This window comes from Heterodontus francisci, chromosome 26, assembly GCF_036365525.1.
Source record: "Heterodontus francisci isolate sHetFra1 chromosome 26, sHetFra1.hap1, whole genome shotgun sequence".
NCBI classification, from domain to species: Eukaryota; Metazoa; Chordata; class Chondrichthyes; order Heterodontiformes; family Heterodontidae; genus Heterodontus; species Heterodontus francisci.
In genome coordinates this window covers 10,192,273-10,216,360 of record NC_090396.1, presented here as the reverse complement: position 1 = coordinate 10,216,360, position 24,088 = coordinate 10,192,273, and the positions used below count along the sequence as shown (strand labels likewise).

The 24,088-nt window shown below is 49.4% G+C and overlaps 1 protein-coding gene across 1 annotated transcript in view; it reads right to left on the bottom strand.

The window, feature by feature from the left end:
• acsf2 (acyl-CoA synthetase family member 2) overlaps window positions 1-24,088 on the bottom strand; it is a 358,345-nt gene that overhangs the window by 25,899 nt on the left and 308,358 nt on the right. The window contains exon 14 of the mRNA XM_068057776.1: window positions 21,834-21,944. Coding sequence (XP_067913877.1) covers window positions 21,834-21,944 — 111 coding nt within the window. The remainder of the gene's footprint in view (window positions 1-21,833; window positions 21,945-24,088) is intronic.

Here is a 24,088-nt window from a genome sequence, read left to right as displayed (position 1 = left end):
CACTCCCATTCCATACATCAAACTCTTTCCCACTCATTCCCATTGCAGATACCAAACTCTTTCCCATTCACTCGCATTCCAGACACCAAACTCTTTTCCATTCACTCCCATCCCATATATCAAACTTTTTCCCATTCTCTCCCATCCCAGGACGCCAAACTCTTTCCCACTCATTCCCATTGCAGATACCAAACTCTTTCCCATTCACTCGCATTACAGACACAAAAATCTCTCATTCACTCCCATCCCAGACACCAAACTCTTTCCCATTCATTCCCATCCAAGACACCAAATTCTTTCCCATTCACTCCCATCCCAGACACCAAACACTTTCCCATTCACTACCATTCCAGACACCAAACACTTTTCCATTCCAGACACCAAACTCTTTCCCATTCGCTCCCAACCCAGACACCAAACTCTTTCCCATTCACTCCCATCCCAGGACGCCAAACTCTTCCCCATTCATGAAATTCTTTCCCATTCATTCCCATCCCAGACACAAAACTCTTTCCCATTCACTCCCATCCCAGACACCAAACACTTTCCTATGCACTCCCAGCCCAGACAACAAACTCCTTCCCATTCATTCGCATCCCAGACACCAAACTCTTTCCCATTCACTCCCATTCCAGACACCAACTTCCTTCCCATTCATTCCCGTCACAGACGCCAAACTCTTTTCCATTCACTCCCATCCCATACATCAAACCCTTTCCCACTCATTCCCATCGCAGACACCAAACTCTTTCCCATTCACTCGCATTCCAGACATGAAGCCCTATCCCATTCACTCCCATCCCAGACACCACACGCATTCCTATCTACTCCCATCCCAGGACACCACACTCTTTCCCATTCACACCCATCACAGATAACCAACTCTTTCCCATTCACTGCCATCCCAGTACGCCAAACTCTTTCCCATTCATTCCGATCCCAGGACATCAAACTGTTTCCCACTCTATCCTATCCCAGACACCAAATTCTTTCCCATTCATGAAACTATTGCCCATTCATTCCCATCCTAGATACCAAACTCTTTCCCATTCACTCCCATCCCACAGAACAAACACTTTCCCATTCATTCCGATCCCAGACAACAAACTCTTTCCCATTCATTCCGATCCCAGGACACCAAACTTTTTCCCATTCATGAAACTCTTCCCCATTCATTCCCATTCTTGACGCCAAACTGTTTCCCATTCATTCCCATCCCTGACACAAAACTGTTTCCCATTCATTCCCATCCGTGACACCAAACTCTATCCCATTCATTCCCATCCCAGACACCAAACTCTTTCCCATTCACTCCCATCACAGCCACCAAACACTTTCCCATTCTCTCCCAGCCCAGACAACAAACTCCTTCCCATTCATTCGCATCCCAGACACCAAACTCTTTCCCATTCACTCCCGTCCCTGGGTGCCAAAATATTTCCCATTTACTCCCATCCCAGACACCAAACACTTTCCCATTCGCTCCCAGCCCAGACAACAAACTCTTTCCCATTCATTCCGATCCCAGACACCAAATTCTTTCCCATTCACTCCCATCCCAGACACCAAACACTTTCCCATTCACTACCATTCCAGACACCAAACACTTTCCCATTCCAGACACCAAACTCTTTCCCATTCGCTCCCAACCCAGACACCAAACTCTTTCCCATTCACTCCCATCCCAGGACGCCAAACTCTTCCCCATTCATGAAATTCTTTCCCATTCACTCCCATCCCAGACACCAAACACTTTCCCATTCACTACCATTCCAGACACCAAACACTTTTCCATTCCAGACACCAAACTCTTTCTCATTTGCTCCCAACCCAGACACCAAACGCTTTCCCATTCACTCCCATCCCAGGACGCCAAACTCTTCCCCATTCTCTCCCGGCCCAGACAACAAATTCCTTCCCATTCATTCACATCCCAGATACCAAACTCTTTCCCATTCACTCCCGTCCCTGGGTGCCAAAATATTTCCCATTTACTCCCATCCCAGACACCAAACACTTTCCCATTCTCTCCCAGCCCAGACAACAAACTCCTTCCCATTCATTCGCATCCCAGACACCAAACTCTTTCCCATTCACTCCCATTCCATACATCAAACTCTTTCCCACTCATTCCCATTGCAGACACCAAACTCTTTCCCATTCACTCGCATTCCAGACACCAAACTCTTTTCCATTCACTCCCATCCCATATATCAAACTTTTTCCCATTCTCTCCCATCCCAGGACGCCAAACTCTTTCCCACTCATTCCCATTGCAGATACCAAACTCTTTCCCATTCACTCGCATTCCAGACACAAAAATCTTTCCCATTCACTCCCATCCCAGACACCAAACTCTTTCCCATTCATTCCCATCCAAGACACCAAATTCTTTCCCATTCACTCCCATCCCAGACACCAAACACTTTCCCATTCACTACCATCCCAGACACCAAATTCTTTCCCATTCACAAAACTATTGCCCATTCATTCCCATCCTAGATACCAAACTCTTTCCCATTCACTCCCATCCCACAGAACAAACTCTTTCCCATTCACTACCATTCCAGACACCAAACACTTTTCCATTCCAGACACCAAAATCTTTCCCATTCGCTCCCAACCCAGACACCAAACTCTTTCCCATTCACTCCCATCCCAGGACGCCAAACTCTTCCCCATTCATGAAATTCTTTCCCATTCATTCCCATTCCAGACGCCAAACTCTTGCCCATTCATTCCCATCCCAGACACAAAACTCTTTTCCATTCAGTCCCATCCCATATATCAAACTTTTTCCCATTCACTCCCGTCCCTGGGTGCCAAAATATTTCCCATTTACTCCCATCCCAGACACCAAACTCTTTCCCATTCTCTCCCAGCCCAGACGACAAACTCCTTCCCATTCATTCGCAACCCCCGACACGAAACTCCTTCCCATTCACTCCCACCCCAGGACACGACACTCTTTCCTATCTAAACCCATCCCAGACACCAAACTCTTTCCCATTCACTCCCATCCCAGACACCAAACACTTTCCCATGCACTCCCATCCCAGACACCAAACTCTTTCCTATCTACTCCCATCCCAGACACCAAACTCTTTCCCATTCACACCCATCACAGATAACCAACTCTTTCCCACACATTTCAATCCCAGACGCCAATATCTTTCCCATTCACTCCCAACCCAGACACCAAACTCTTTCCCATTCTCTCCCAGCCCAGACAACATACTCCTTCCCATTCATTTCCATCACAGACACAAAAGCCTTTCGCATTCACTCCCATCCCAGGACGCCAAACTCATTCCCATTCACTCCCATCGCAGAGACCAAGCTCTTTTCCATTCAGTCCCATCCCATATATCAAACTTTTTCCCATTCACTCCCATCCCAGGACGCCAAACTCTTTCCCATTCACTCCCATCCCAGATGCCAAACTCTTTCCCATTCAGTCCCATCCCAGACACCAAACTCTTTCCCATTCATTCCCATCCAAGACACCAAACTCTTGCCCATTCACTCCCATCCCAGGAGGCCAAACACTTTCCCATTCACTCCCATCCCAGACACCAAACTCTTTCCCATTCATTCCGATCCCAAGACACCAAACTGTTTCCCTTCTTTCCCATCCCAGATACCAAACACTTTTCCATTTATACCCATCCCAGACACAAAATTCTTTCCCATTCACTCCCATCCCTGACACCAAGCACTTTCCCATTCACTCCCAACCCAGACGCCTAACTCTTTCCCATTCACTCCCATCCCAGGATGCCAAACTCTTTCCCATTCACGAAATTCTTTCCCATTCACTCCCATTCCAGACGCCAAACTCTTTCCCATTCACTCCCATCACAGGATGCCAAACTCTTTCCCATTCACGAAACTCTTTCCCATTCAGTCCCATCCCAGACACAAAGATCTTTCCCATTAACTCCCAGCCCAGACACCAAACTCCTTCCCATTCATTCGCAACCCAGACACCAAAATCTTTCCCATTCACTGCCATTCCAGACATGAAACCCTATCCCATTCACTCCCATCCCAGATGCCAAACTCTTACCCATTCACCACACTCTTTCCTATCTAAACCCATCCCAGACACCAAAATCTTTCCCATTCACTGCCATCCCAGGACGCCAAACTCTTTCTCATTCATTCCGATCCCAGGACATCAAACTATTTCCCATTCTATCCTATCCCAGACACCAAATTCTTTCCCATTCACGAAACTGTTGCCCATTCATTCCCATTCCAGACACCAAACTCTTTCCCATTCACTCCCATCCCAGGACGCCAAACTCTATCCCATTCATTCCCATCCCAGACACAAAACTGTTTCCCATTCATTCCCATCCCAGACACAAAACTGTTTCCCATTCATTCCCATCCCAGACACAAAACTGTTTCCCATTCATTCCCATCCCAGACACAAAACTCTATCCCATTCATTCCCATCCCAGACACCAAACTCTATCCCATTCACTCCCATCCCTGGGTGCCAAACTATTTCCCATTCACTCCCATCCCAGACACCAAACTCTTTCCCATTCTCTCCCGGCCAGACAACAAATTCCTTCCCATTCATTCACATCCCAGACACCAAACTCTTTCCCATTCACTGCCATTCCAGACATGAAACCCTATCCCATTCACTCCCATCCCAGACAACAAACTCTTTCCCAATCACTCCCACCCCAGACACGAAACTCCTTCCCATTCACTCCCACCCCAGGACACGACACTCTTTCCTATCTGAACCCATCCCAGACACCAAACTCTTTCCCATTCACTCCCATCCCAAACACAAAACACTTTCCCATGCACTCCCATCCCAGACAACAAACTCTTTCCCATTCACTCCCATTCCAGACACCAACTTCCTTCCCATTCATTCCCGTCACAGACACCAAACTCTTTTCCATTCACTCCCACCCCAGGACACCGCACTCTTTCCTATCTACTCCCATACCAGACACCAAACTCTTTCCCATTCACACCCATCACAGATAACCAACTCTTTCCCACACATTTCAATCCCAGACGCCAATATCTTTCCCATTCACTCCCATCCCAGACACCAAACCCTATCCCATTCACTCCCAACCCAGACACCAACTTCCTTCCCATTCATTTCCATCACAGACACAAAAGCCTTTTGCATTCACTCCCATCCCAGGACGCCAAACTCATTCCCATTCACTCCCATCGCAGAGACCAAACTCTTTTCCATTCAGTCCCATCCCATATATCAAACTTTTTCCCATTCACTCCCATCCCAGGACACCAAACTCTTTCCCATTCAGTCCCATCCCAGACACAAAAATCTTTCCCATTCATTCCCATCCAAGACACCAAACTCTTGCCCATTCACTCCCATCCCAGACACCAAACTCTTTCCCATTCACAAAATTCTTCCCCATTCATTCCCATTCCAAACACCAAAAGCTTTCCCATTTACTCCCATCCCAGGACACCAAACTCTTTCCCATTCATTCCTATCCTAGATACCAAACTCTTTCCCATTCACTTCCAGCCCAGACAACAAGCTCCTTCCCATTCATTCGCATCCCAGACACCAAACTCTTTCCCATTCACTCCCATTCCAGACACCAACTTCCTTCCCATTCATTCCCGTCAGAGACACCAAACTCTTTCCCATTCACTCGCATTCTAGACATGAAGCCCTATCCCATTCACTCCCATCCCAGACACCAAAGTCTTTCCCAATCACTCCCATCCCAGACACTAAACTCCTTCCCATTCACTCCCACCCAAGGACACCACACTCTTTCCTATCTACTCCCATCCCAGACATCAAACTCTTTCCCATTCACACCAATCACAGATAACCAACTCTTTCCCACACATTCCAATCCCAGATGCCAATATCTTTCCCATTCACTCCCAGCCCAGACAACAAACTCCTTCCCATTCATTCCCATTCCAGACACCAACTTCCTTCCCATTCATTCCCATCACAGACACAAAAGCCTTTCGCATTCACTCCCATCCCAGGACGCCAAACTCATTCCCATTCATTCCCATCGCAGACAACAAACTCTTTCCCATTCATTCCGATCCCAGGACAAAAAACTGTTTCCCATTCTTTCCCATCCCAGACACCAAACTCTTTCCCATTCATTCCCATCCCATGCACAAAACTCTTTCCCATTCGCTCCCATTCCAGACACCAAACTCTTTCCCATTCACTCCCAACCCAGACACCAAACTCTTTCCCATTCACTCCCAACCCAGACACCAAATTCTTTCCCATTCATTCCCATCCCTGACACAAAACTGTTTCCCATTCATTCCCATCCCAGACACCAAACTCTTTCCCATTCATGAAACTCTTCCCCACTCATTCCCATTGCAGACACCAAACTCTTTCCCATTCATTCCCATTCCAGACGCCAAACTCTTTCCCATTCATTCCCATCCCAGACAACAAATTCCTTCCCATTCATTCACATCCCAGATATCAAACTCTTTCCCATTCACTCCCGCCCCTGGGTGCCAAAATATTTCCCATTTACTCCCATCCCAGACACCAAACTCTTTCCCATTCATTCCCATTCCAGACGCCAAACTCTTTCCCATTCACTCCCATCCCATACATCAAACTTTCCCACTTTTCCCATCGCAGACACCAAACTCTTTCCCATTCACTCGCATTCCAGACATGATGCCCTATCCCATTCACTCCCATCCCAGACACCAAACTCTTTCCCAATCACTCCCATCCCAGACACCACACGCTTTCCTATCTACTCCCATCCCAGGACACCACACTCTTTCCCATTCACACCCATCACAGATAACCAACTCTTTCCCACACATTCCAATCCCAGACGCCAATATCTTTCCCATTCACTCCCAACCCAGACACCAAACACTTTCCCATGCACTCCCATCCCAGACGCCAAACTCTTTCCCATTCTCTCCCAGCCCAGACAACAAACTCCTTCCCATTAATTCCCATTCCAGACACCAACGTCCTTCCCATTCATTCCCATCCCAGACAACAAACTCTTTCCCATTCATTCCGATCCCAGGACACCAAACTGTTTCCCATTCTTTCCCGTCCCAGACACCAAACTCTTTCCCATTCATGAAACTCTTCCCCATTCATTCCCATTCCAGACGCCAAACTCTTTCCCATTCATTCCCATCCCTGACACAAAACTCTATCCCATTCATTCCCATCCCAGACACCAAACTCTTTCCCATTCACTCCCGTCCCTGGGTGCCAAAATATTTCCCATTTACTCCCATCCCAGACACCAAACACTTTCCCATTCTCTCCCAGCCCAGACAACAAACTCCTTCCCATTCATTCGCATCCCAGACACCAAACTCTTTCCCATTCCATACATCAAACTCTTTCCCACTCATTCCCATTCCAGACACCAAACTCTTTTCCATTCACTCCCATCCCTGGGTGCCAAAATATTTCCCATTTACTCCCATCCCAGACACCAAACACTTTCCCATTCTCTCCCAGCCCAGACAACAAACTCCTTCCCATTCATTCGCATCCCAGACACCAAACACTTTCCCATTCTCTCCCAGCCCAGACAACAAACTCCTTCCCATTCATTCGCATCCCAGAACGCCAAACTCTTTCCCACTCATTCCCATTGCAGATACCAAACTCTTTCCCATTCACTCGCATTCCTGACACAAAAATCTTTCCCATTCACTCCCATCCCAGACACCAAACACTTTCCCATTCGCTCCCAACCCAGACATCAAACTCTTTCCCATTCACTCCCATCCCAGGACGCCAAACTCTTCCGCATTCATGAAATTCTTTCCCATTCATTCCCATTCCAGACGCCAAACTCTTTCCCATTCATTCCCATCCCAGACACAAAACTCTTTCCCATTCACTCCCATCCCAGACACCAAACGCTTTCCCATTCACTCCCATCCCAGGACGCCAAACTCTTCCCCATTCATGAAATTCTTTCCCATTCTCTCCCAGCCCAGACAACAAACTCCTTCCCATTCATTCGCATCCCAGACACCAAACTTTTTCCCATTCACTCCCATTCCAGACACCAACTTCCTTCCCATTCATTCCCGTCACAGACACCAAACACTTTTCCATTCACTCCCATCCCATACATCAAACTCTTTCCCACTCATTCCCATCGCAGACACCACACGCTTTCCTATCTACTCGCATCCCAGGACACCACACTCTTTCCCATTCACACCCATCACAGATAACCAACTCTTTCCCATTCACTGCCATCCCAGGACGCCAAACTGTTTCCCACTCTATCCTATCCCAGACACCAAATTCTTTCCCATTCATGAAACTATTGCCCATTCATTCCCATCCTAGATACCAAACTCTTTCCCATTCACTCCCATCCCACAGAACAAACACTTTCCCATTCATTCCGATCCCAGACAACAAACTCTTTCCCATTCATTCCGATCCCAGGACACCAAACTGTTTCCCATTCTTTCCCATCCCAGACACCAAACTCTTTCCCATTCATGAAACTCTTCCCCACTCATTCCCATTGCAGACACCAAACTCTTTCCCATTCATTCCCATCCCAGACAACAAATTCCTTCCCATTCATTCACATCCCAGATATCAAACTCTTTCCCATTCACTCCCGCCCCTGGGTGCCAAAATATTTCCCATTTACTCCCATCCCAGACACCAAACTCTTTCCCATTCATTCCCATTCCAGACGCCAAACTCTTTCCCATTCATTCCCATCCCAGACAACAAATTCCTTCCCATTCATTCCGATCCCAGACACCAAATTCTTTCCCATTCACTCCCATTCCAGACACCAAACACTTTTCCATTCCAGACACCAAACTCTTTCCCATTCGCTCCCAACCCAGACACCAAACTCTTTCCCATTCACTCCCATTCCATACATCAAACTCTTTCCCACTCATTCCCATTGCAGACACCAAACGCTTTCCCATTCACTCGCATTCCAGACACCAAACTCTTTTCCATTCACTCCCATCCCATATATCAAACTTTTCCCCATTCTCTCCCATCCCAGGACGCCAAACTCTTTCCCACTCATTCCCATTGCAGATACCAAACTCTTTCCCATTCACTCGCATTCCAGACACAAAAATCTTTCCCATTCACTCCCATCCCAGACACCAAACTCTTTCCCATTCATTCCCATCCCAGACACCAAATTCTTTCCCATTCACGAAACTATTGCCCATTCATTCCCATCCTAGATACCAAACTCTTTCCCATTCACTCCCATCCCACAGAACAAACTCTTTCCCATTCACTACCATTCCAGACACCAAACACTTTTCCATTCCAGACACCAAAATCTTTCCCATTCGCTCCCAACCCAGACACCAAAGTCTTTCCCATTCACTCCCATCCCAGGACGCCAAACTCTTCCCCATTCATGAAATTCTTTCCCATTCATTCCCATTCCAGACGCCAAACTCTTGCCCATTCATTCCCATCCCAGACACAAAACTCTTTTCCATTCAGTCCCATCCCATATATCAAACTTTTTCCCATTCACTCCCATCCCTGGGTGCCAAACTATTTCCCATTCACTCCCATCCCAGACACCAAACTCTTTCCCATTCTCTCCCAGCCCAGACAACAAACTCCTTCCCATTCATTCACATCCCAGACACCAAACTCTTTCCCATTCACTCCCGTCCCTGGGTGCCAAAATATTTCCCATTTACTCCCATCCCAGACACCAAACTCTTTCCCATTCTCTCCCAGCCCAGACAACAAACTCCTTCCCATTCATTCGCAACCCCGGACACGAAACTTTTTCCCATTCACTCCCACCCCAGGACACGACACTCTTTCCTATCTAAACCCATCCCAGACACCAAACTCTTTCCCATTCACTCCCATCCCAGACACCAAACACTTTCCCATGCACTCCCATCCCAGACACCAAACTCTTTCCTATCTACTCCCATCCCAGACACCAAACTCTTTCCCATTCACACCCATCACAGATAACCAACTCTTTCCCACACATTTCAATCCCAGACGCCAATATCTTTCCCATTCACTCCCAACCCAGACACCAAACTCTTGCCCATTCTCTCCCAGCCCAGACAACATACTCCTTCCCATTCATTTCCATCACAGACACAAAAGCCTTTCGCGTTCACTCCCATCCCAGGACGCCAAACTCATTCCCATTCACTCCCATCGCAGAGACCAAACTCTTTCCCATTCAGTCCCATCCCAGACACAAAAGGCTTTCCCATTCATTCCCATCCCAGACACCAAACTCTTTCCCATTCATTCCCATCCAAGACACCAAACTCTTTCCCATTCATTCCCATTCAAGACACCAAACTCTTGCCCATTCACTCCCATCCCAGGAGGCCAAACACTTTCCCATTCACTCCCATCCCAGACACCAAACTCTTTCCCATTCATTCCGATCCCAAGACACCAAACTGTTTCCCATTCTTTCCCATCCCAGACACCAAACTCTTTCCCATTCACCAAACTCTTTCCCATTCATTCCCATCCCAGACACAAAATTGTTTCCCATTTACTCCCAACCCAAGACACCAAACTCTTTCCCATTCATTCCCATCCTAGATACCAAACTCTTTCCCATTCTCTCCCCCATCCCATACACCAAACACTTTCCCATTCATTCCCATCCCAGATACCAAACACTTTTCCATTTATACCCATCCCAGACACAAAATTCTTTCCCATTCACTCCCATCCCTGACACCAAGCACTTTCCCATTCACTCCCAACCCAGACGCCTAACTCTTTCCCATTCACTCCCATCCCAGGATGCCAAACTCTTTCCCATTCACGAAATTCTTTCCCATTCATTCCCATCCCATATATCAAACGTTTTCCCATTCACGAAATTCTTTCCCATTCATTCCCATTCCAGACGCCAAACTCTTTCCCATTCACTCCCATCCCATATATCAAACGTTTTCCCATTCACTCCCATCACAGGATGCCAAACTCTTTCCCATTCACGAAACTCTTTCCCATTCACGAAACTCTTTCCCATTCAGTCCCATCCCAGACACAAAGATCTTTCCCATTAACTCCCAGCCCAGACACCAAACTCCTTCCCATTCACTGCCATTCCAGACATGAAACCCTATCCCATTCACTCCCATCCCAGATGCCAAACTCTTTCCCATTCACCACACTCGTTCCTATCTAAACCCATCCCAGACACCAAAATCTTTCCCATTCACTGCCATCCCAGGACGCCAAACTCATTCTCATTCATTCCCATCCCAGATAACAAACTCTTTCCCATTCATTCCGATCCCAGGACATCAAACTATTTCCCATTCTATCCTATCCCAGACACCAAATTCTTTCCCATTCACGAAACTGTTGCCCATTCATTCCCATTCCAGACACCAAACTCTATCCCATTCATTCCCATCCCAGACACAAAATTGTTTCCCATTCATTCCCATCCCAGACACAAAACTGTTTCCCATTCATTCCCATCCCAGACACAAAACTGTTTCCCATTCATTCCCATCCCAGACACAAAACTGTTTCCCATTCATTCCCATCCCAGACACCAAACTCTATCCCATTCATTCCCATCCCAGACACCAAACACTTTGCCATTCTCTCCCGGCCAGACAACAAAATCCTTCCCATTCATTCACATCCCAGACACCAAACTCTTTCCCATTCACTCCCATCCCTGGGTGCCAAACTATTTCCCATTCACTCCCATCCCAGACACCAAACTCTTTCCCATTCTCTCCCGGCCAGACAACAAAATCCTTCCCATTCATTCACATCCCAGACACCAAACTCTTTCCCATTCACTCCCGTCCCTGGGTGCCAAAATATTTCCCATTTACTCCCATCCCAGACACCAAACTTTTTCCCATTCTCTCCCAGCCCAGACAACAAACTCCTTCCCATTCATTCGCAACCCAGACACCAAACTCCTTCCCATTCACTCCCACCCCAGGACACGACACTCTTTCCTATCTAAACCCATCCCAGACACCAAACTCTTTCCCATTCACTCCCATCCCAGACAACAAACTGTTTCCCATTCTCTCCCAGCCCAGACAACGAACTCCTTCCCATTCGTTCGCATCCCAGACACCAAACTCTTTCCCATTCACTCCCATCACAGACACCAAACTCTTTTCCATTCACTCCCACCCCAGGACACCGCACTCTTTCCTATCTACTCCCATCCCAGACACCAAATTCTTTCCCATTCACACCCATCACAGATAACCAACTCTTTCCCACACATTTCAATCCCAGACGCCAATATCTTTCCCATTCACTCCCATCCCAGACACCAAACCCTATCCCATTCACTCCCAACCCAGACACCAACTTCCTTCCCATTCATTTCCATCACAGACACAAAAGCCTTTTGCATTCACTCCCATCCCAGGACGCCAAACTCATTCCCATTCACTCCCATCGCAGAGACCAAACTTTTTCCCATTCACTCCCATCCCAGGACACCAAACTCTTTCCCATTCAGTCCCATCCCAGACACAAAAATCTTTCCCATTCATTCCCATCCAAGACACCAAACTCTTGCCCATTCACTCCCATCCCAGACACCAAACTCTTTCCCATTCACGAAATTCTTCCCCATTCATTCCCATTCCAAACACCAAACTCTTTCCCATTTACTCCCATCCCAGGACACCCAACTCTTTCCCATTCATTCCTATCCTAGATACCAAACTCTTTCCCATTCACTTCCATCCCAGACAACAAGCTCCTTCCCATTCACTCGCATTCTAGACACTAAACCCCTGCCCATTCACTCCCACCCAAGGACACCACACACTTTCCTATCTACTCCCATCCCAGACATCAAACTCTTTCCCATTCACACCCATCACAGATAACCAACTCTTTCCCACACATTCCAATCCCAGATGCCAATATCTTTCCCATTCACTCCCAGCCCAGACAACAAACCCCTTCCCATTCATTCCCATTCCAGACACCAACTTCCTTCCCATTCATTCCCATCACAGACACAAAAGCCTTTCGCATTCACTCCCATCCCAGGACGCCAAACTCATTCCCATTCACTCCCATCGCAGAGACCAAACTCTTTTCCATTCAGTTCCATCCCATATATCAAACTTTTTCCCATTCACTCCCATCCCAGGTGCCAAACTCATTCCCATTCAGTCCCATCCCAGACACAAAAATCTTTCCCATTCACTCCCATCCGAGACAACGAACTCCTTCCCATTCGTTCGCATCCCAGACACCAAACTCTTTCCCATTCACTCCCAACCCAGGCACCAAACTCTTTCCCATTCACTCCCAACCCAGACACCAAACTCTTTCCCATTCACTCCCAACCCAGACACCAAACTCTTTCCCATTCACTCCCAACCCAGGACACCACACTCTTTCCTATCTACTCCCATCCCAGACACCAAACTCTTTCCCATTCACACCCATCACAGATAACCAACTCTTTCCCACACATTCCAATCCCAGACGCTAATCTCTTTCCCATTCACTCCAAACCCAGACACCAAACTCTTTCCCATTCACTCCCACCCCAGGACACCACACTCTTTCCTATCTACTCCCATCCCAGACACCAAACTCTTTCCCATTCACACCCATCACAGGACGCCAAACACTTTCCCATTCATTCCCATTCCAGACACCAAACTCTTTCCCATTCACTCCCAACCCAGACACCAAACTCTTTCCCATTCACTCCCAACCCAGACACCAAACTCTTTCCCATTCACTCCCAACCCAGGACACCACACTCTTTCCTATCTACTCCCATCCCAGACACCAAACTCTTTCCCATTCACACCCATCACAGATAACCAACTCTTTCCCACACATTCCAATCCCAGACGCTAATCTCTTTCCCATTCACTCCAAACCCAGACACCAAACTCTTTCCCATTCACTCCCACCCCAGGACACCACACTCTTTCCTATCTACTCCCATCCCAGACACCAAACTCTTTCCCATTCACACCCATCACAGGACGCCAAACACTTTCCCATTCATTCCCATTCCAGACACCAAACTCTTTCCCATTTACTCCCAACCCAGACACCAAACGCTTTCCCATTCACTCCCATCCCAGGACGCCAAACTCTTTCCCATTCACGAAATTATTTCCCATTCATTCCCATTCCAGACGCCAAACTCTTTCCCATTCATTCCCATCCCTGACACAAAACTGTTTCCCATTCATTCCCATCCCAGACACCAAACTCTATCCCATTCATTCCCATTGCAGACACCAAACTCTTTCCCATTCTCTCCCAGCCCAGACAACAAACTCCTTCCCATTCATTCGCATCCCAGACAACAAACTCTTTCCCATTCCATACAGCAAACTCTTTCCCATTCACTCGCATTCCAGACACCAAACTCTTTTCCATTCACTCCCATCCCATATATCAAACTTTTTCCCATTCTCTCCCATCCCAGGACGCCAAACGCTTTCCCATTCACTCCCATCCCAGACACCAAACTCTTTCCCATTCAGTACCATCCCAGACACAAAACTCTTTCCCATTCACTCCCATCCCAGACACAAAAATATTTCCCATTCATTCCGATCCCAGGACACCAAACACTTTCCCATTCACTGCCATTCCAGACATGAAACCCTATCCCATTCACTCCCATCCCAGACACCAAACTCTTTCCCATTCACTGCCATTCCAGACATGAAACCCTATCCCATTCACTCCCATCCCAGACACCAAACCCGTTGCCATTCACTCCCATCCCTGACACAAAACACTTTCCCATTCTCTCCCAGCCCAGACAACAAACTCCTTCCCATTCATTCGCAACCCAGACAACAAACTCTTTCCCATTCATTCCGAGCCCAGGACAACAAACTGATTCCCATTCTATCCTATCCCAGACACCAAATTCTTTCCCATTCACGAAACTGTTCCCCATTCATTCCCATTCCAGACACCAAACTCTTTCCCATTCATTCCCATCCCATACACAACACTGTTTCCCATTCATTCCGAACCCAGACACAAAATACTTTCCCATTCACTCCCATACCAGATGCCATACTCTTTCCTATTCAATCCCATGCCAGGATACCAAACTCTTGCCTATTCAGTCACATTCCAGACACCAAACTCTTTCCCATTCACTCATATCCCAGAAACCAAACTCATTCCCAATCATTCCCATCCCAGACACCAAACTCTTTCCGATCACTCCCAACCCAGACAACAAACTCATTCCCATTCATTCGCATCCCAGACACCCAAACACTTTCCCATTCACTCTCATCCCAGAAACCAAACTCTTTCCGATTCAGTCCCATTCCAGACAACAAACTCTTTCCCATTTACTCCCATCCCAGAAACCAAACTCATTCCCAATCGTTCCCATCCCAGACACCAAACCCTTTCCCATTCACTCCAATCCCAGACAGCAAACTCTTTCCCATTCACTCCCATCCCAGAGTCCAAACTCTTTCCGGTTCATTCCCATCCCAGACACCAAACCCTTTCCCATTCATTCCCATCCCAGACATGAAACACTTTCTCATTCACTACCATCCCAGAATGCCAAACTCTTTCCCATTCATTTCCATCCCAGAGACAAAATTCTTTCCCATTCACTCCCATCCAAGACTACGAGCCCTTTCCCTTTCATTCCCATCCCAGACACCAAACTCTTTCCCGTTCATTCAAATCCCAGAAACCAAACACTTTCCCATTCACTAACATCCCAGACAACAAACCCTTTCCCATTCATTCCCATCCCAGACACCAAACTCTTTCCCATTCATTCCCATCCCTGGGCCCCAAACACTTTCCCATTCACTCCCATCCCAGACACCAAACTCGTTCCCATTCACACCCATCCCTGGGTGCTAAACTCTTTCCCAGTCACTCCCATCCCAGAAACCAAACTGTTTCCCATTCACTCCCATTTCAGACACCACCTTCCTTCCCATTCAAACCCGTCACAGACACAAAAGCCTTTCGCATTCAATCCCACCGCAGCACACCAAACTCTTTCCCATTCATTCCCATCCCAGACAGCAAACACTTTCCCATTCACTCCCATCCCAGACACCAAAACCTTTCCCATTCATTCCCATCCCAGACAACAAACTCAATCCCATTCATTCCCATCCTAGACACCAAACTCTTTCCCATCACTCCCATCCCAGGACACCAAACACTTTCCCATTCATTCCCATCCCAGACACAAAATTCCTTCCCATTCTCTCCCCTACCAGACACCAAGCCCTTTCCCTTTCATTCACATCCCAGGCACCAAACTCTTTCCCATTCATTCCCATCCCAGACACCAAACTCTTTCCCATTCATTCCCATCCCAGACAACAAACTCCTTCCCATTCGTTCCCGTCACAGACACAAACACCTTTCCCATTCAGTCCCACCACAGGACACCAAACTCTTTCCCGTTCACTCCCATCCCAGACATCAAACTCTTTCCGATTCATTCCCATCCCGGACACCAAACCCTTTCTCATTCACTCCAATCCTAGAATGCCAAACCCTTTCCCTTTCACTCCCATCCCAGGACACCAAACACTTTCCCATTCATTCCCATATTAGAGACAAAATTCTTTCCCATTCACTCCCATCCCAGAGCCGAGCCCTTTCATTCCCATCCCAGACACCAAACTCTTTCCCATTCATTCAAATCCCAGACACCAAACGCTTTCCCTTTCACTCCCATCCCTGGGCCCCAAATTCTTTCCCATTCATTCCCACCCCAGGACTCCAAACTCTTTCCCATTCACTCCCATCCCAGGACACCAAACACTTTCCCATTCACTCCCATCCCAAGACACCAAACACTTTCCCATTCACTCCCATCCCAAGACACCAAACACTTTCCCATTTACTCCCATCCCAAGACACCAAACTCTTTCCCATTCATTCCCATCCCAGACACCAAACTCTTTCCCATTCACTCCCATCCCAGACACCAAACTCTTTCTTATTCACTACCATCCAGCACTATAATTGACACTGAGCTGTGACCACAATCTGCAAGTATTTCTCTTTGTTTACACTGTGTTACTACTCTGCCATTTAGTTTAGTTTAGAGATACAGCACTGAAACAGGCCCTTCAGCCCACCGAGTCTGTGCTGACCATCAACCACCCATACACACTAATCCTACACTAATTCCATATTCCTACCACATCCCCACCTGTCCCTATATTCCCCTACCACCTACCTATACTAGGGGCAATTTATAATGGCCAATTTACCTCTCAACCTGCAAGTCTTTGGCATGTGGGAGGAAACCGGAGCACCCGGAGGAAACCCACGCAGACAGAGGGAGAACTTGCAAACTCCACACAGGCAGTACCCAGAATTGAACCCGGGTCGCTGGAGCTGTGAGGCTGCGGTGCTAACCACTGCGCCGCCCAAATTTAGTCATTTCATAGTACAGAACTTGAGTATTGCTGAAAAAAAGAGACATTTTGTTGAAGCTTTTCATCTTGCACATATCAGGACAACTCAGAAGAATACCAATGTAAGGGAAACAGCAAATTTACACTGTATGAGAAGAGAGTGCTGAGTGGTTGGCAAATGGACTCTGATGGGTAGAGGTGTTGCCATGGAGAACGCACCAGTTGATGGTGACTGACCGTTAACTGCCAAGCTTTGTTTGAAATTTATACAATGCAGCTGGACTCTGATTGGTCAAGGCATTGCCCTGAGGAATGAACCAGCAAATGACTCTCACTTATTTTGTTTAGCTGAAACAGGCGCAATGTGTGTACATGTTCTTTCTTTCTGCAAAGAGCAGGACCCTGTGTATTAATATATGTTGCTTCCAGTACACTAACAATCTTAAATTTGCTGTCAGCCTAATTCTTAGCATACTAAGGATTATTTAGCAAATGTTGTCCAATCGCAGAATCACATCTAATGTTGGACACTGTGTTTTGGATTTCGCAAGCATGCGCTGGTTGGGTACGGCCTGTACCTTGCCTGTTGCAAACAGTTTTCTATGACTGATAATTGGCCGCCCCTGCTGTTTTCAGTGAGTGAGCGCCTGCTGAGAAATGTAGTCCCCCTGTGCCCCCATCAAACAGGACCAGAACCATAATCCAGGACGACAACTCGCAGAGAGCACCGCGTGCCTTCATGGCGATTGGCTGTGGCCCAGTGGCATGACCATGGAGGTTAATGAGTGGAACGTGTGAAGGCGGAGACAGCAGTCATGGTCAGCCCGAGGAACTGACAGCATGCTGATTAATGTGAAGGTAAGCCCAAGGCTTGTGGCCTAGGCAGGATGGAAGGAGAGAGAGAGAGAGAGAGAGAGAGAGACAGAGAGAGGAGGAGAGAGAGAGAGAAACAGACAGTCAGACACAGAGAGCGGGAGAGAGACAGAGACAGACACAGAGAGTGGGAGAGACAGACACAGAGAGGCACACACACAGACACGGAGACAGACAGACGGACAGACACAGAGGGAGAGACAGACAGATGGACAGACACAGAGAGAAGAGGGAGAGGGAGAGGGAGCCAGACACAGAGAGGAGAGAGGGAGACAGACATGGGGGGGAGTGGGGGGGGGAAGAGAGGGAGACAGACATGGGGGGGGGAGTGGGGGGGAAGAGAGGGAGACAGACATGGGGGTGGGGTGGGGGGGGAAGAGAGGGAGACAGACATGGGGGGGTGGGGTGGGGGGGGAAGAGAGGGAGACAGACATGGGGGGGTGGGGTGGGGGGGGAAGAGAGGGAGACAGACATGGGGGGGGAGGAGTGGGGGGGAAAGAGAGGGAGACAGACATGGGGGGGAGTGGGGGGAAAGAGAGGGAGACAGACATGGGGGGGAGTGGGGGGGGGGGGAAGAGAGGGAGACAGACATGCGGGGGAGTGGGGGGGGGGGAAGAGAGGGAGACAGACATGGGGGGGGGAGTGGGGGGGAAGAGAGGGAGACAGACATGGGGGGGGTGAGTGGGGGGGAAGAGAGGGAGACAGACATGGGGGGGGTGAGTGGGGGGGGGAAAGAGAGGGAGACAGACATGGGGGGGGGGGGAGTGGGGGGGAAGAGAGGGAGACAGACATGGGGGGGGGGAGTGGGGGGAAAGAGAGGGAGACAGACATGGGGGGGAGTGGGGGGAAAGAGAGGGAGACAGACATGGGGGGGAGTGGGGGGGGGGGGAAGAGAGGGAGACAGACATGCGGGGGAGTGGGGGGGGGGAAGAGAGGGAGACAGACATGGGGGGGGGAGTGGGGGGGAAGAGAGGGAGACAGACATGGGGGTGAGTGGGGGGGAAGAGAGGGAGACAGACATGGGGGGGTGAGTGGGGGGGGGAAAGAGAGGGAGACAGACATGGGGGGGGAGTGGGGGGGGGAAAGAGAGGGAGACAGACATGGGGGGGAGTGGGGGGAAAGAGAGGGAGACAGACATGGGGGGGAGTGGGGGGGGGGGGAGAGAGGGAGACAGACATGCGGGGGAGTGGGGGGGGAAGAGAGGGAGACAGACATGGGGGTGAGTGGGGGGGAAGAGAGGGAGACAGACATGGGGGGGGTGAGTGGGGGGGGAAGAGAGGGAGACAGACATGGGGGGGGTGAGTGCGGGGGGAAAGAGAGGGAGACAGACATGGGGGGGGGTGAGTGGGGGGGGGAAAGAGAGGGAGACAGACATGGGGGGGGGAGTGGGGGGGAAGAGAGGGGGGGGGAGTGGGGGGGAAGAGAGGGAGACAGACATGGGGGGGAGTGGGGGGAAAGAGAGGGAGACAGACATGGGGGGGAGTGGGGGGGGGGGGGAGAGAGGGAGACAGACATGCGGGGGAGTGGGGGGGGGAAGAGAGGGAGACAGACATGGGGGTGAGTGGGGGGGAAGAGAGGGAGACAGACATGGGGGGGGTGAGTGGGGGGGGAAGAGAGGGAGACAGACATGGGGGGGGTGAGTGCGGGGGGAAAGAGAGGGAGACAGACATGGGGGGGGGTGAGTGGGGGGGGGAAAGAGAGGGAGACAGACATGGGGGGGGGAGTGGGGGGGAAGAGAGGGGGGGGGAGTGGGGGGGAAGAGAGGGAGACAGACATGGGGGGGAGTGGGGGGAAAGAGAGGGAGACAGACATGGGGGGGAGTGGGGGGGGGGGGGAGAGAGGGAGACAGACATGCGGGGGAGTGGGGGGGGGAAGAGAGGGAGACAGACATGGGGGTGAGTGGGGGGGAAGAGAGGGAGACAGACATGGGGGGGGTGAGTGGGGGGGGAAGAGAGGGAGACAGACATGGGGGGGGTGAGTGGGGGGGGAAAGAGAGGGAGACAGACATGGGGGGGGGGTGAGTGGGGGGGGAAAGAGAGGGAGACAGACATGGGGGGGGGTGAGTGGGGGGGGAAAGAGAGGGAGACAGACATGGGGGGGGGGGTGAGTGGGGGGGGAAGAGAGGGAGACAGACATGGGGGGGGAGTGGGGGGAGTGGGGGGAAGAGAGGGAGACAGACATGGGGGGGGGGGAGTGGGGGGAAGAGAGGGAGACAGACATGGGGGGGGGGAGTGGGGGGAAGAGAGGGAGACAGACATGGGGGGGGGGGAGTGGGGGGAAGAGAGGGAGACAGACATGGGGGGGGGGGGGAGTGGGGGGAAGAGAGGGAGACAGACATGGGGGGGGGAGTGGGGGGAAGAGAGGGAGACAGACATGGGGGGGGGAGTTGGGGGGGGGAAGAGAGGGAGACAGACATGGGGGGGGGGGGAGTGGGGGGGGGGAAAGAGAGGGAGACAGACATGGGGGGGGAGTGGGGGGAAGAGAGGAAGACAGACATGGGGGGGGGAGTGGGGGAAAGAGAGGGAGACAGACATGGGGGGGGGGAGTGGGGGGAAGAGAGGGAGACAGACATGGGGGGGGTGGGGGGGAAAAGAGGGAGACAGACATGGGGGGGGGAGTGGGGGGGAAAAGAGGGAGACAGACATGGGGGGGGGAGTGGGGGGGAAAAGAGGGAGACAGACATGGGGGGGGGAGTGGGGGGGAAAAGAGGGAGACAGACATGGGGGGGGGAGTGGGGGGAAGAGAGGGAGACAGACATGGGGGGGGGAGTGGGGGGAAGAGAGGGAGACAGACATGGGGGGGGGAGTGGGGGGAAGAGAGGGAGACAGACATGGGGGGGGGAGTGGGGGGAAGAGAGGGAGACAGACATGGGGGGGGGAGTGGGGGGAAGAGAGGGAGACAGACATGGGGGGGGGAGTGGGGGGAAGAGAGGGAGACAGACATGGGGGGGGGAGTGGGGGGAAGAGAGGGAGACAGACATGGGGGGGGGAGTGGGGGGAAGAGAGGGAGACAGACATGGGGGGGGGAGTGGGGGGAAGAGAGGGAGACAGACATGGGGGGGGGAGTGGGGGGAAGAGAGGGAGACAGACACAGAGAGGATGATAGATAGTGACAGAGAGGGGGGAAGAGACAGACAGACATAGAAAGAGGGGGGAGGGCGAGAGAACGATAACAATCACACGTGACAGATGGACATCTATCCGGAATACACAGCATCGCTACATCAGGTGTGCAGGCAGATGTTGATTACTTGTGCGAGCTCAAACAATGCCAGGTATCTCACTAAATCAGTGTTCAACATAATAAATTAGTCTTCTCATTTAAAGCTTGTTTTCAAAAATGCACATTTTTTGTTGTTTTGAATAATAGTGAAGTAAATTTCTAATGTCCTTCTGAAATTCGCTCACTGGCTCTCTAAGTCATACAAAATTTGTAATGTGGCCCGTCAAGTGAAAAGGTTGGATACCTCTGCTTTATAATGTTAATCTGCAGCATGAGTATGGTGGCATCAACCTCCGCTTTACAAAGTCACCTACCTGTCCTTTGCAATAGGCCTTAAGCTCCTCAGCTGTGCACTCCATTCCTTCTCCTACTCTCACACAGGCACAGAGCTCCTCACCCATCTTGTCATCATGAACTCCAACCACCTGCCAAAAGAATATGGAATTAGTTTCCTTCAGGGAGCGGAGAGTAGCTGGACCCGTGAGTGGGCACCTAACAGCAGGAGCGAATTAATACAGAGCGAGGCTCGGGCCTGACCTACCTTCAGGAAGCGGAGAGGAACTGGACCTGTGTGTGAGTTGCAGGAGTCGGAGTGCATGGACAGAGTTTGAAAAAAAAACCAAACAGTGACATCACAGGAAAGCTGTAAGGTGATTGGTTGGTGTGTAACTGCAGTTAGGGAGTGTCTATAAATAGCTAGGTTAGTACACTGCTGTTATGGTACATGTGTTAATAGGTGGAAATTAGAAAAGCATAAAATTAAAATTAATGTAGCTACCTTATAATTAATTCAGATGCGCAAGCAGAAGAGAAGTAAGAAGTTGGTGAGTCTACTGTTTGTTTTAAATTGGTAAGGTTTATTGTATTACCAAAGTTTACATTAGTACAGGAAGTGTTACTGAGGAGAGGCATTAATTAAAAGAATTTTTAAAAATAATTAATTAGTTAGTTAAAACATAATCAAGACGGCAGCACAAGTGACGTATTGCAGCTGCTGTATGTGGGAGCTGGTGGACACCAATGTGATCCACAGCAACCATGTCTGCAGTAAATGTCTACAGCTTGAGGAGCTTCGGCTCAGAGTAGATCAGTTGGAGGTGAATGAGAGACACAGCGATACATCAGGGAGGGGGACAGTTACCAGGACAATTTGTTCCAGAAGGTAGTCACACCCCTTAGAATAGGGTCTTCTTATCTGGTCAGTGGTCAGAGACAGGAGGGTGTGACTGTGAGTGAGGCACTTAAAGGGATTGAGAAGGCAGAAGTGGAGGAGCCTCAGCCCTTGCAATTGTCCAAGAGGTTTGAGGTTCTTTCAGCTTGTACAGATGAGAGTGAGGACTGCAGGGTGGATAAGCAAACTGACCATGGCACTGTGGTAGAGAAAGCCATTCAAGGCATGGTAAATAGGAATGTAGTGATAGTAGGGTAGTATAACTAGGGGGATAGACATCATTCTCTGCAACTGAGAGTGAGAGTCCAGAAGGCTGTGTTGCCTGCCTGGTGCCAGGATTCAGGACATCTGCTCAGTGCTGGAGAGGAACTTGCAGTGGGAGGGGGAGGATCCAGTTGTCATGGTCCACGTGGCTACCAACAACATAGATAGGGCTAGGAAAGCTGTTCTGCATAGGGAGTAAGAGCAGCTGGGGGCTAAATTAAAAAGTAGAACCTCAAATGTAATAATCTCTGGGTTACCTGAGCCGTGAGCAAATTGGTGTCGGATAAATGAGGTTAGACAGTTAAATGTACGGCTCAAAGACTGGGGTGGGAGAATTAGTTTTTGATTCATGGGGCACTGGCACTAGTACTGGGGAAAGTGAGAGTTGTACTGTTGGGACCATCTTCACCTGAACTGTGCTGGGATCAGTGTTCTGGCGAGTCGTATAACTAGGGCAGTAGAGAGGGCTTTAAATAAATAGTGGGGGATGAGGGATCAAGCAAGGAAAGATGTGATCATTTAAACAGAGAGGAGAAGGCAAGAGAGAAAGATAGCAATAAAGGTAATGATAATCAGAGTGTGGCAGGAAGGGACAGAGCATACAAACTTAGGAGTGTGCCAGCAGATAAGGCTAGAGGTCATGAACTGACAGAATCGGGAGACGGTTCAGATGAAAGGAGATTTAGAAATCTAAAGAGAAAGGTCGCGGCATTAGAACAGTATAGTGTTGTGGGTAAAGACCAGCAAAGTAGGACAGGAAGGGACAGAGAGTTTAACAAAAATTATACATCAGCGAATAAGGTCATTCCAGGGAATAGAAGTAAAAAAATGCGTGAAGCATCTGCAATAAGATTGATGAACAAGTAGCACAAATAGAGGTACATGATTTAGGTTTAATCACCATTTCAGAGACATGGTTAGAAGATAATGAAGATTGGAAAATAAATGTTCCAGGGCACACAATACTTTGGAAAGACAGACAGAATGGCAAAGTAGCCTGATAGTAAACATAGAAACATAGAAAAATAGGAGCACGAGTAGGCCATTCGGCCCTTCGTGCCTGCTCCGCCATTTAATACGATCATGGCTGATCATCCAAACTCAGTAACCTGTTCCTGCTTTCTCCTCGTATTC